The sequence below is a fragment of the Lissotriton helveticus genome, chromosome 9 (assembly GCF_964261635.1).
Source record: "Lissotriton helveticus chromosome 9, aLisHel1.1, whole genome shotgun sequence".
Classification (NCBI taxonomy): domain Eukaryota; kingdom Metazoa; phylum Chordata; class Amphibia; order Caudata; family Salamandridae; genus Lissotriton; species Lissotriton helveticus.
In genome coordinates this window covers 187,944,414-187,959,448 of record NC_136070.1, presented here as the reverse complement: position 1 = coordinate 187,959,448, position 15,035 = coordinate 187,944,414, and the positions used below count along the sequence as shown (strand labels likewise).

The 15,035-nt window shown below is 51.6% G+C and overlaps 1 protein-coding gene across 3 annotated transcripts in view; it reads right to left on the bottom strand.

Annotated features, from left to right (window-relative positions):
• The window catches only part of FRMD6 (FERM domain containing 6), a 263,580-nt gene that overhangs the window by 68,045 nt on the left and 180,500 nt on the right, over window positions 1-15,035 (bottom strand). For all 3 annotated transcript variants that reach the window (XM_078659739.1, XM_078659738.1, XM_078659740.1), the window contains exon 8: window positions 6,781-6,846. In XM_078659739.1, coding sequence (XP_078515865.1) covers window positions 6,781-6,846 — 66 coding nt within the window. The remainder of the gene's footprint in view (window positions 1-6,780; window positions 6,847-15,035) is intronic.

Here is a 15,035-nt window from a genome sequence, read left to right as displayed (position 1 = left end):
GCCCGAGTGGAATGGGCCCTCAGCCCAACAGGAGGCTCCTTTTTAGCCAAGGAGTAGCATACTTTGATGCACAAGACGCCCACCGAGAGATGGTCCGCTTGTGCACCGCCCGACCTTTCTTAGCGCCCACGTAACCAACGAAGAGTTGGTCATCCACCCGGAACTGGCGAGTGCGATCCAGATGGAAGGAAAGCGCACGTTTTGGGTCCAGACGGTGGAGCCTCTCTTCCTCTTTCGAGGGATGCGGAGGCAGAAAGAAGGTGGGCAAAGTGATGGACTGCCCGATGTGGAAGGCTGTGACTACCTTGGGCAGGAAAGAGGGTCTTGTCCGCAACACAACCTTATCCGGATGGACAGAAAGGAAAGGAGGTTTAGAGGAAAGAGCCTGGAGCTCACTCACCCTCCTGGCAGAGGTGATGGCAACTAGGAAAGCAGTCTTCAGAGTAAGAAGGCGGAGAGGACAGTTATGAAGTGGCTCAAAAGGAGAGCACATCAGAAAAGTAAGTACAAGGTTTAAGTCCCACTGGGGCATCACAAATGGAACAGGAGGAAACATGTGTGTGATGCCCTTCAAAAACCTATTTACAATGGGGGACTTGAACAAAGATGGCTGATCAGGTAGCCTCAAGAAGGCTGAAAGGGCAGAAAGGTAGCCCTTGATAGTTTCCAGAGCAGAGCCCTGCTGGGCAAGAGAAAGAAGGAAGAGGAGAACCTCAGAAAGGGGTGCAGAGAGAGGATCCACAGCCTTTGCTGTGCACCATGCCACAAATTTGTTCCACCTGCAGGCGTATACCGATTTTGTGGAGGGACGCCTGGCTGCCAGAACCACAGTACAAACTTCAGGAGGCAAGTCAAATGGCCTCAACTGTCGCTGCTCAATCTCCAAGCATGGAGGTGGAGACTGGACAGGTTCGGGTGGAGGACCGTCCCCTGCTGCTGTGACAGAAGGTCCTCCTCAAGAGGCAGATGAATCGGGGGATCGATAGACATACTGAGTAGCTCGGGTTACCAGAACCTTCGTGCCCAGTCCGGAGCCACAAGGATAACTTGGGCCCGGTCGCGCCTTATCTTCTTCAGCACTCTGGGCAGAAGTGGTATAGGCGGAAAGGCGTACAACAGACCGCAGCTCCACTCGTGACAAAAAGCGTCGCCGAGCGAGTGCCGCCTTGGAAATTCCAACGCGCAGAACTGATGAAATTGCGCGCTCTCTTCGGTGGCGAATAGATCTAACCAAGGCTCTCCTCACTGCTGAAAGAGGCCTTGTGCCACGTCCGAGCTCAGACGCCATTCGTGATCCATCATGCACCGACGGCTGAGTTTGTCTGCCCTGGCGTTCAGAGAACCTGCCAGGTGTTGAACCACCAGGGTCCCGCCCTGATGTTCCAGCCACTGCCAGAGGCACAGGGCCTCCTGGCAGAGGGTCCACGACCCCACCCCGCCCTGTTCGTTGCAGTACCACATGGCGGTGGTGTTGTCTGTGAACACCTGCACTACACTCCCCCGGACAGAGGGGAGGAATGCCTTCAGTGCAAGCCGGATCGCCCGCAGCTCCAGAAGGTTGATGTGGAGCCTGGACTCCGCCGGAGACCAGAGGCCTCTGATCTCCGCCTCTCCCATGTGGCCCCCCCAGCTCTGGAGGGACGCGTCCGTCACAACTACGTGCTCCAGTTGGGGTAGGGAGAGGGATCTGCCGCCGACCCAATCGCGGTCCGTGAGCCACCAACTGTTTTGCAGTGCCCTCCGAGATCAAGACATGGTCGGACAAGTTGCCCTGATGCTGGGCCCACAGAAGCTTCATGTCCCACTGCAGAGCCCATATTCGCCACCGGGCGTGATGAACCAGAAGGATGCAGGAGGCCATCAGCCCCAAAAGCCGCAGCGTCAACCTGACCGAGACTCAGGATAAAGGCTGAAAGAGCGGAATTAGAGCCTGAATATCCCGAACCCACTTTTTGTGAGGATAAACCCGAAACTGCGCCGAGTCTAGAACCGCTCCGATGAAGAGGAGCTTCTGAGAGGGACACAGGTGTGACTTCGGCACATTGATGGAGAACCCCAGCAGGTGCAGGAGGTCGGCCGTAGTCTGGAGGTGGCTGACGACTGTCTGGGGCGAGCCCGCCTTCAACAACCAGTCGTCGAGGTAGGGGAAGACTGAAACCCCTAACCTGAGCAGATGAGCTGCGACCACCGCCATCACTTTCGTGAACACCCATGGGACGCTGGTAAGGCCGAAGGGGAGCACGGTAAACTGAAAGTGCTCGTGGCCTACCGTGAACCGCAGGTAACGCCGGTGGGCCGGCAGGACGGGGATATGAAAATAAGCGTCCTGCAAGTCCAACGCACCCATCCAGTCTCCCGGGTCCAGCGCAGCTAGGACCTGAGCTAGTGTCAGCATCTTGAACTTCTTCTGCCGGAGGAAGCTGTTGACGTTCCGTAGGGCCAAGATAGGGTGTAGGCCCCCTTTGCCCTTCTTGGGTACCAGAAAGTAGTGGGAGTAACAACCACACCCTACTTCTGGCCCAGGAACGCGCTCGATGGCCCCCTTGGCCAAGAGGGCCGTAACTTCCTCTCTGAGAAGTGTCAAGTGATCCCCCGACACGCGGTGGTACTGCGGTGGCATGGCTGGAAGGGTCGCCTCGAAGGGGAGGGAGTAGCCCCTTCGGACGATTTGTAGCACCCACCTGTCCGATGTAATAGTGCGTCAGTGGAGGTGGTGATGGCGAACCCTGCCCCCCACTGGCATCACATGGGCCTGAAAACTCGGACTAGGAAGGTTTTGAGGCGGATGCTGCAGGGGCGGGTGTGGACTGGCCGCGCCGTTGTCCCCAACCGCCACCACGGCGGATTCCACGGCCACCACCGCGTTGGATATTAGACAGCGGTGCGTGGCTGGCAGCACGTGTGGGGGCACCCCTTCCTTGGCCACGAAAGGAGCGAAAGCCACCCATTTGCTGGCGCTGGGCCGAGAGGCCCAAGGACTTGTCCGTAGCCCTGGAGTCCTTAACCCCTTCCACACTCATGACGAGCTGGGCTCGTCATGCAGTAGCCTCCCAGCACGCTCATGACGAGCCCAGCTCGTCATGAATAATGGGTTTTTGCATATTCCAGCACAGGGCTGGAACTCATCGAGCATCGATGTGGCTAAAGCGCTCAAGAGCATGGTCTGCCTTGTCGCCAAAGAGGCGACGGCCATCTAACGGCATGTCCATAAGAGTGTTCTGGACATCAGCCGAGAAGTTGGCGGACCTCAACCAGGTGTGGCGACGAATCGCTACCGTTGTTGCCATCGCTCTGCCCAGTGAGTCCGTGGTGTCCAGTCCACACCGGATAGAGTACTGTGCCGCATCTCGACCCTCCGCAAGGGCTTGGGCGAGTTTAATCCGGACCTCCTCCGGACATTGTGGCAGCACGTCCGCAACCGTGTCCCACAGAGAGTGGGTGTAGCGGCCCAAGAGGCATGCGGTGTTGACGGACCGCAATCCCAAACTGACGGACGAGAATATCTTCTTCCAGTACTGCTCTTACCTCTTGGATTCCCTATCGGGGGGGCCGTCGGGAATGAGGTCTGGGAGTTAGAGGCCTGGATGACAAGGCTCTCGAGGGTGGGGTGGGTGGACAGGAAAGCAGGGTCGCCCGGAGCCAGGCGGTGGCGTCTGGCCACGTTCCTATCTACAGGCTGACCTGTAGCGGGCCTGGACCAGGTGCCCAAAAGAACGTCAGACAAGGCCTCATTAAACGGCAGTAGAGGCTCGGCCGAGCTTGCCTGCGGTTTAAGGACCTCAGTGAGGAGGTTGGTCCTCACTGCCGCGACGGGGAGCTCAAGATGTAGGGCCTTGGCCGACCGCGTCAACACCACACTATAAGCAGCCCCCTCCTCCGTAGCCACGGTGGGAGGGGAGACAAAACCAGTGTCCGGCGAGGTATCCAGACCACTGGCTTCCCCTAGCTCTCCTGACCAGTCCTGGTAAGATTGACACTCCCGTGCCAGAGGGTCTTCAGACCCCTCCCAATCCCCCTCACCACCCATCTCCTGATACTCAGGACCAAAGGATGGGGCCGGGTCATAGAAGTAGAAATCTCCCATCGGTGTCGGATACGGCGCCGAGCGGCGCCGGACCCGAATCGAGGGAGGGATCGGGGATGACGCCGCTCGAAGGCGGCGCCAGGGGCGACACTCTAGGGGCCAGCGCCGGCGAGGTCGTGAGGTCGACCGGCGACGACCCGGATCCGGAACCGGATCCTGCGGGAGCCTGCAGTGCCAGGACCGAAGTCACTGGCGGCGGCGGGACCGAAGCACCCGACGGCGTCAGAGCCAAAGCACCCGACCCGCTGGGACTCCCAGTCTGGGCCGCAGAGCCCGAAGGCGCCGCGGAGCCCGACGGAGGAGTGAGCGACCTCATGGCCGAGAGGAAGGCTTCGATCTCCTCCGGCGTCGCGTGCTGCCCAGGGACCGTCCGGTATGGAGCAGGCCGCGACCCCCGCGGCTCCGGTGGAGCCGCGTGGGCGGTGTCGGCCGAAACCCCGGCCGCATCGCGTGAGCGTCGGGGGGATTCGGAAGAGCGATGACGTCTCTTCGACTTCTTATGCTTACCTGAGGAGCCTGAAGACCGTGGACGACTCCCGGAGCCATGATGGCTCCGACCCCGCGACCGGTCCCTCGACCTCCTCGTAGACTGGGACCTCGAGCGGCGTGGGACCGACTGCCCGAGCTTGAGCCGCTTGCGGGACTGCTCCCGCCTAGCCTTGGACGTCAGGGCTCGACAGTCGGAACAGGCCTTGTCGTCGGGGTCAAGGCCCAGGCAATGAAGACACCGGCGATGGGGGTCGGTGACCGACATCAGTCGGTCGCAGTCGGCGCAGGGTTTGAACCCGGGCATCCCTACCGGTACCGTCGAAGTCATACAGACTTCGAAATAGATCAAAAAGGATCGAAAAAGTTTTGTCAAAAATTGACTAAGGGTACCACTTTTTCAGGATCAGCGCTTGCTGGTGCGGAAAAAAGAAGAACTGACGTCAGCACGCGGAGGCGGCGTCTAAGTACTCCGACAACGTCATCACGGCGCCCACGACGCCGACGACGGACGCGGAGCCGCAGACGACGCCTACCGACACGCAAGGGTACTGCTACGCAAAAGTTTCCGGATCCAGTCTGACGCCTGGGGATATTCTAAGGTAAGGAATCTAATACTAACCTGTTTCTTTCAGATACACCTTCCTTCGTATGTAGCACTTTTCAAAGCAATGTTTAGCGAACCCTGGTGAGACAGGAAGTTAGGTTTCTGGATGCAATGGACTTTTGCAGCATAAGGGCCTGGGCAGCATGCATAATGTTTTGATTGGGAACCTTTATGTCACTTGAAGCCAGGGGTGGATCTTAGCAGCAGGATTCTGTTATCATGTTTTGCCAGATTTGGCATAGTTTGGCTACCAGTTTCTTAAAAGTCACAGGAGTTGCAGAATATTTTCTGGGGAAGGCAGTGTAAATTATATTATAGTAGCGCAACCATCAGTGGACCAGCAATCAGAGACTGAACTGAAGGGGGCTGAATGTTTCTTTCAGTCCCTCTGTTGGAAATGTGTTCCCTTAAAAAACTTTAATGTTTCCAAGCAGAAAAAGAAAGGTAAGAGTCAAACAAAATATCCAATTCCTGGGCCAAAATGATCATCTGAGATTATTAATTCCTCAAGGTAGCATTCAGTTCCAAGAGTTTTTAGCCTATCCGTGCAATTACAAAAGGGGACCAAAAATATGTTAATAGATCATGAACTCCCTCCAAATGAGCACCCCAGCCCAAAAAGCTAGGCCTTGAATGCTATGACTGGGAACACAAGCACCATCAGGTGAAGTCCACCTCTACTAGGCCTCACCCATGAGGTGCTGCTTGATTCCATGGGGCAGAACAAGCACAGGACGAACATTTGAGAACGCCTCTCTCCCTTAGGGAGTGAGACAGCCAAAACATTCTACGAACTATTGTGGAAACTATGGCCTGCCAACAAGATCTTTTATGGTGAAACAATCGTCCTTCTATCTTCAGCAATGACAAAAATCCTCACACCTTCAAACACACTTGTAATAGAATGACTGGGACCCTGCCATTATGCTCAAGTGCGCGTATAGGGATATAACATTTTATAATTGCCTTTCAATACATAGATTCGATTTTCGTTGATTGCACATATTTTATATAATGGCGACGGAGGCGAAAAAGCGTAAGTTAGAGGTAAGAAGAGGAAAAAATGCATCTCCTGCAAGGTGACCATGTATTGTTTATGGCCTGAATTGTGTGTAAATGCGGGTGTTCCCACCTCAGTATTGAAGCCAGAGCCAGTTCTTAAAGAGGCGGGTGGGGCAACGTTCATCAATGTTTGTTTCTTTAAAGGCCAGCACCAGAATAACTCCGCTGCTCTGCAGAGGTTTGAGACAGTGAATAACTGCACTAGTTTCCCTTTAATCTGAAGCGATGCACACAGCGGTGTGAAATGCCTTATGATTAATGAAGTAGGGCCAGCTTCTTGGCTTGGTGACAGAGCCACCCACTGCAGAAGACACGTCTAATGCAGCAGGGCAGTCGCGAACTCCTCCTGCAACGCGAGTACACCACATCGCGTGCGATTCCATGCGGGGAAGAGGGCTCGCTTTGTATGGGCTTTCTCCTGTACACGACTGACATTATTTTTCAGTCTGACTTCATGTACTTTTTCACTTAGAATTTAAATATAAAAAACATACAAACCTGCTCACCTTTGGTTACATTTCTCTGTGTTGGTAAAACATACCTGAAAAATCTGTATTCCTCGTAGTGTCAGGCCCAACATTAACGATGCCTCAATTTCCCTTTTATCCTAAAAAAACATGTTAACATAATAAAACTTTATGAAATGCATTCTTCAGTACATTTTTCTTCAAAAAAGAGACATGTTAGTGCTGCACATAAGTCAGTTATTGCTTCGCCACACTCATAAAAGCGATGCTGTACAGCAAAGGTCCTTACGGGCTCATGTACCAGAGTAATAACATGTGGCCAATTAGACAAATTCTAAACCCAAACTTAACAAGAGTGTCGGCCTTTGGGGATGTTTAAACCAAAGACAGATGCCACCACGAAAATAAGGGCCCCAAGAGTAAGCCTATGGCAAACAGGCAAGAGCACTTTAAATTGATTCCTTTATGCGATCAAGTGCTAAAACATAGGGTGAGTTTTGTCATTTATTTCACAAAAGTTTATTTCTCTACGACAGTAGATAATAACTGTGAACAAATCAATAAATAAATGGGCAAATAAATCAATCATTTGTAAATGATTCAGCAGCAGCTCTGTTTATTTCCGAGTGCTCAGAAGTAAAATGAACAGAAAATCAGTAATAAAAGGGATGGTGTGAAAAGCTATGATGCAGATTCACAAAAGTGTAAACTTACACATAAGATTTTTGCAAACTTCCTCTAACCTTGGGGTCATACAAATGCAAAAGTCTATGCTCCTAAACCCAAAGAAAATGCCCCGCCCTTATTCTGGGAACATGCATGTTTCCTCCCCGAACGGTAAACATTTTACTGTGGAAATTTGCCATAATCACAGAAATTACACTGTTTAGTGGCGTTTACAAGCACAGAATTCCACTAAAACTGGTTTGTGAATTGGACAACAAGTGCATTTGAAAATAGTGCTCTTCGTTTACACAAAAGGAATACAGTCAAGTTTGTGGGCAAAGAGGTATGATACAAACCTCCTTCTGTAACTTGTGTAAAGTTGTGGCATACTTGCAAAATCTCACAAGATCAGAAGGAGGAAGAGAGGAAGGGAAGGAGGCAAAGGAAGCAAGGAAGTACATTTCTTAATTCTCTGGTAACTTCTGTACTGTTACTCTTTTAGGTTTTTCCCACTCGTCACGAATAAGAAACGGGCCATGCTGTGTCAGGTGCCAGCAAATGTTTCAAACAAAAAACCTACGTGTAGCGAGGGCGCTTCCGTCAAACAAGTGTTGGCTCGTCCCCTACTTGTGTCCCTGCATGGTACACCGCTCAATTCCTAACCACAAATCCAAAGAAGGTCACGTTATCAGGCCTGAGGACGGGGAAGGGGACACAGTTACTGCAAAGAGGGAACTTACATTGGAACCTTAGTTCAAAGCAAGTTTTAATAAAGTCCTCATTTTAGGGGCAACCCCACATGGCTCATCAAGTCACAAATTGTTCCAATAAAAAAATAGGCACAAGCTGCATCCTCTGAGGTCCTTACCTAAAACTGAATTAAATATTTGGAAAGTGGGAGGAAGCAGCCATGATGGCTATCAGTCCGGCCCAAGGCGTATACCAAGCTCTAATGAAAAACATGGAGTCGAATGTATTCCAGCACTCACCAGTGCAACTGCACAAGTAAGGACACTGACAGACATGTCTCGGACACCATGAAGTCCCAGAACTCCAGTTATGAGGAACTGAAGGAGTGTTTTACAGGATGAGCCAGGAGGGAGCCCCCTTAGGGGGATACATGTAAAAAACAGGCCTGTGGCCCTCATGAGAGAGCATTATGTAATAAACGCACAAACCCTGGGTAGAGAGGGCAGTAGCCACTCTCACAAAAGGGGTGCCTTTTGGGGCGTTTCCAGATATAAGAGCACAACAAAGATGTCAGCAAAAAGTAGACTAAAGGGGGAGCCTTCAGTGAGGTTGTAGGACTTTCAAGCTCACTGGGGAAAACGCACAGGGCCATCCATGCAACATACAAGGGCGCCGAGTGTAACACCTTCACAAAGCTTTACAGGGCACTTCAGTCACAATGCTACTACTTGTGTCATTTATAATGAAGCCCAACATATCCTCCGTGGTATTTAAAAATTATGCACAGGTAACAATGCAGATTATGAATTAAAGAGTGGAAGAAAATGATTTCCCCAAATTTTTGTCCCATTCTGCAGTACAGAAAAGCCGGTAATTACGTGGACAGAAAAAATTATTAGAAGTTAATCCTGCTCCACTGCAGGCCAGGATTGGAGCATAACATTTTGGTTCCTGTCTAAAACCAAAAGAAAGGGGAATGAAGCAAATTATATTTTCTACGTATTTTTGCACAGTGGCCTATGCCTGACACAGGCGCATCCTCATGGCTGAGAGGAGACTCCACATGTGCCTGCGCCGTTCATCTCCCCAGGACCTTGCCAGCATCTTTCTGCCTTCACCGCCCAGGCCTGTGCACTTGAAGCTCACAGGGCTTTCTGCGTCTTTCATCTCCCTCCAAGAGAAAGCGCCGTTTATTATTATTAAAATGTATCCATAAAGGGCAGCGTATGCATTCCGCGCTGTGTAATGGTTTAAGAGACACACTATGTTCACAAAGGGTTGTCTCTGAAGTGCTGCCAACTCCTTTGTGGCTGAGGATGGAGGGGGGCGGAGCTTAGCGCAGCTGCAGCTTCTTCAGACTTAAGATGGTGCTGTACCACAAAGGCACCGGCTCATCATTATTCAACGCCTCATTCTGGAGTGTTTTCACTGTCTTGCCAGTTTTACCAGAGGTGGAAATGTGCACAACTTGTAGTCTTACAGATACACAGCATCATCCACAAGCTCTTCCCGCTCATGGGACTGACGCGCTGTCACTGGGCTCTGCTCCAGAGCCGCAGCTTTCTATGTATAGCTCTTCCCAGCCAGACCTTAAAGGGCTCATTAAGGTTTCCACAGGAATCCCTATTCAGACACAGTTTTTTCAGAACCAGGACTCCAAATGCAGCGGATATGACTTCACCTGCAGGTCCCTCCCTGCCCCGTTTCGCAAGGTAACACCTGGCGGAGATTGTGCAGAGAAAAAAAGCAATATTCTGAAAATTGTATATAGTAGAATTGGGAAAAAACAGGCATTATTACGTTATTCCTGGTTTGAAGGTTCAGCGTATGAAATACTGATTTACTGGACAGAAAGACTGGAGAACGCACAATGAGCTCCTAAGGGGAGTTTTTATTGTGCAAATGAGGAGCAGGCCTGAGTAATGTGGCAGCTGGGTGTACCTTAACGGTACAAAAGGGGGTGATGATGGACGGAGCATCTGAACCAATCAAACACACACCCAGTCAAATGATCTGGGTTTGATCCATCACCGTTCTTTAGCCCACTCTGCCACCCCAGTTCAGACATGTCTATATGCAAACCAGTCTGACCCCCGTGCCTCATGGGATCAGTCCAGCCCGAACTGCCAAGCCATGCCTTCACTGGACCGGAAACAAGCTTCCGAGGACCGGTTTCTGGCATTCCAGCCGTCTTCAGCCCGGCTTGCTTGAATCCAGTGGCAAAGTGAGCAAGGGACTCACGTCTGAGCAAACCCTGCCACACTTATGGCGGCCAAAGCGGTACAAAAAGGGGTGGTGATGGACGGAGCATCTGAACCAATCAAACACTCACACCCAGTCAAATGATCTGGGTTTGATCCATCACCGTGCCAGAAACCGGTCCTCGAAAGCTTGTTTCGGGTCCAGGGAAGGCATGGCTTGGCAGTTCGGGCTGGACTGTTCCCATGAGGCACAGGGTCAGACTGATTTGCATATAGCCATGTCTGAACTTGGTTGCAGAGTGCGCTAAAGAACGGTGATGGATCAAACCCAGATCTTTTGACTGGGTGTGAGTGCTTGATTGGTTCAGATGCTCCGTTCATCACCACCCCCTTTTGTACCGCTTTGACCGCCATAAGTGTGGCAGGGTATGCTCAGACGTGAGTCCCTTGCTCACTTTGCCACTGGATTCAAGCAAGCCGGGCTGAAGACGGCTGTAATGCCAGAAACCGGTCCTCGGAAGCTTGTTTCCGGTCCAGGAAAGCCATGGCTTGGCAGTTCGAGCTGGACTGTTCCCATGAGGCACAGGGTCAGACTGATTTGCATGTAGCCATGTCTGAACTGGGGTGGCAGAGTGCGCTAAAGAACGGTGATGGATCATACCCAGATCTTTTGACTAGGTGTGAGTGTTTGATTGGTTCAGATACTCCGTCCATCACCACCCCCTTTTGTACTGCTTTGACCGCCATAAGTGTGTCAGGGAATGCTCAGACGTGAGTCCCTTGCTCACTTTGCCACTGGATTCAAGCAAGCCGGGCTGAAGATGGCTGTAATGCCAGAAACCGGTCCTCGGAAGCTTGTTTCCGGTCCAGGGAAGGCATGGCTTGGCAGTTCGGGCTGGACTGTTCCCATGAGGCACATGGTCAGACTGATTTGCCTATAGCCATGTCTGAACTGGGGTGGCAGAGTGGGCTAAAGAACGGTGATGGATCAAACCCAGATCTTTTGACTAGGTGCGAGTGTTTGATTGGTTAAGATGCTCCGTCCATCACCACCCCCTTTTGTACCGCTTTGGCCGCCATAAGTGTGGCAGGGTATGCTCAGACGTGAGTCCCTTGCTCACTTTGCCACTGGATTCAAGCACACCACCGCTCGGAGTTTATCCACCCCCCCCGCTATCCCCCCCACGGCAGACGCCTCTCCCTCCCCACTCCCACCCACGACACCCTCACCCTCCCAACAAAACATACCACCTCCCCTACCTTAGCATCCCCCTCTCCCCCACCTCCTATTCTCTCCACCCCCAGCCCCCTCCCCACTCCCACCCACGACACCCTCACCCTCCCAACAAAACATACAGAACATACCGCCTTACCTACCTTAGCATCCCCCTCTCTCCCACCTCCTATTCTCAGCCCTCACTACCCTCCTGTCTCCCCCACTGTCCTCAGCCTTCACTCGCTCTTCTACTCACCGGCACCGTCTCCCACTGACCTCACTACCTATGCCTCCCACCCACCGCCTACTTCACCTACCTCACCCACACCCCTCGCCCACAAACACGCCCACACTTTCAATGCCATCCCACTCATTGGCGCCGCAGAACCTTCCAACAACGCTAGTACATCCCCCCCCTTGATTCCCTGCATGCTTTCCAGCCCACTAATCAACCATTCACCAATGACTCTCACCACCAACCCCATCCCCAATGCACCTTCTGACCTGACTTTATCCACCCTCCAACAAATCAAAGAGGATATTCTACAAATCAAAAAAGATGTCCACGCAATCAAAGACCTTCTCTCCTCCCAGCCCTATCTACCTCCCACCGTCCCTCTACCCTACAAACGACGCACCCTCCCTACATACCCTCGCCTCCAACGACATCCGCGCTGGCCGACTATCCCCGTTCGCAATAATTATCACCGCCCCCGTCGTGTCCTCAACACACTGTCGGACCGCGACTTACGCTCTCTCCTACGCTCTTATGGCCCAGGTCCGGAAAAACACATACCCAACACACACATCCCCATACCCATAATTCTTACAAACCCTGTGAGGCTCCCAACACTCAACAACAGAGGCTCCGTCCCTAACAACCTCAGAAAAGTTCCCCTCACACTAGAAAGCTCGACCACCCTTCTCTCTCCCAAACTCAAATGCATCTTACTCAATTGCAGATCGGCCCAGAGACATTCCTCCGACATCGCTGATCTCGTCTCAGCTAGGGATCTGGACCTTGCCATTCTAACGGAAACGTGGCTTTTTGAAGCCTCTACCCCGATTATGGACATACTAGTCCCCCCCAACTATCACATCATTAGGTTGGACAGGTCGCCTGACAAGACGGGCGGGGGAATTGCATGCATTTTTAGGAGCAACCTCTCCGTTACTCAAGTCACCTCCCCCTCCCTTTCCTCCTGTGAACTCCTCTGCCTCGACATCACCAGCGAGGGCAAACAAGTTTGTGCCTTACATCTCATCTATCACCCGCCTGGTGACAATCTCATATTCACCCAACAACTCATGGACATGATCTCGTCCAATGCCGGTCGGCAGACCACCCAAGTCTACCTGGGTGACTTCAATCTGCACTGGAACGATCCGAAGGACACAATGGTGAATAGTCTCAAAAGTTTCCTTAATGCGCTTGACCTCACCCAAATATGCGATAGACCAACACACGACAAAGGCTCGATACTCGATCTCATCATTGCCAAAGAGAACACTACACAACTGGAGGCGATCCAACCCTGCGACTGGTCAGATCACCACATTATCACCTTCTTTATCAATGAAAAAGTTAAACCTATCCCGGCTCAACCAATCAAATGCAAAACATGGAAAAGGGACCTGAAGAATCTTAACCCCTCTACCCTACCTCCCCACATCGGCAATCTCCTCCTTCCCCCTTCAGGTGCCTCGGATGTTCAATCACTGACCGACCACTACTGTGACTCTATGAATACAATAGTCAATGAAGTCGCCCCATTGCAACTGAAGAGAGTCTCCACCAAAATTTCTAACCCCTGGTATGACGATAGACTCAATGACGACAGGCGTACTATGCGAATGGCAGAGCGCACCTGGAGATCGGACCCTTCAGCACTGCACCTCAAAAGGCTCAAGAACAAGAGAAATGCCTACTTCAGGAAAATAAAGCGCACTAAGTCGGTCTTCTTTAGCATTCAGTTGGACCAAGCAAAAAACAGGCCAAGAAAGCTGTTCGAACTAATCAAGACCCAAACAAAGACTCAACCCTCACAACCAAACAGCACAACAAGCGACACCCCACACTGTGAAGCCTTCTCTGCCTTCTTTAAGCTAAAGACTGACAACATAAGAAATGACCTCATCATGGATGTAAGCCGACTCCCCAACCACACCAGAATGTCTAACACTCAGCCTAAAAACAAAGCATCCTGGCTGTACTTCGATACCTACTCGGAAGAAGCAATACACAAACTGCTCTGCACCTTGAAGCCCTCTAATCACCTCACAGACCCTTTACCTGCTAATGCTGTAAAAGACTTCATCCCCTTGCTCCTCCCTCTCTAGACCAAAATCATCAACAGCTCCCTACAACAAGGCCTCATTCCAGACTCCCTCAAGGTAGGGCAAGTCACACCTATACTCAAGAAACCTACAGCAGATCCGTCTGACCTAAACAATTACCGGCCCATCACCAATATCCCCACCCTGGCCAAACTGCTGGAGAAATGTGTCCAACTCCAACTAACAAAACACATTGACCTCCTCAACTCTCATCAATCAGGCTTCCGAGCGAAACATAGCACGGAAACAGCTATGACACACATAATTGATGACGCCCTCCAAATTCTTGATCGCAATGAGTCCTGCCTCCTCATCCTTCTCGACCTCTCGTCAGCATTTGACACGGTCAAACATGAGAACTTACTGGAGCTGCTAAGCACTAGAATGGGTCTATCGGGAACTGTTCTCAAGTGGTTCTCGTCCTTCCTCCACAACCGGTCTCAAAAGTTCAAGATCGACAATGTGCTATCTACACCTGTGCCTGCAGACCTAGGTGTTCCACAAGGATCCTTCCTCTCCCCCACACTGTTCAACCTCGTCATGGAACCGCTCGCCACCTTGCTCCAAGCTTCCAATGTCCAATTCCATATGTACGCTGACGACACACAACTTTACCTAAAGCTACAATCCCCAGAAGATATCAAACATCTGAATTCCACGCTTATTAACACTCAATCTTGGTTGGCCGATAATCAAGTCAAACTAAATGCTCTGAAAACTGAGTTCCTACTCATCTCACCCCCGGCGAAAATCTCCACCACCCAAACCTGGCTCAATAACCTAACAGCATTCAATGTCCAACCGACCATCGTGGACTCGGCGAAATCCCTAGGCATTACACTCGACGCCAAGCTCAACATGCAGCAGCACGTCAGCAAAGCCACAAAAGGAGCTAATTTCCAAATCAACACACTGAGGAAAATTAAACCCTTCCTCCCGGCCGAAGACTTCCAAACTGCCGTACAAGCTTTAGTCATCCCTAGAATAGACTACGGAATTGTGGCCCTCAGCGGACTCCCGCTATCCACAACAGCACCCTTAAGAGCCTCCCTGAACGCTGCCGCGAGACTCATTACTGGCTCAAGAAAACATTCGCATATAACCCCAGACTTAAAGTCTCTGAAATGGCTGCCTTTTGAAGCCAGAATACAACTAAAAATTGCAGTTATGACACACGCGGCCGTGCACCACAATGCACCCAACTACCTCGCTCAAAAGT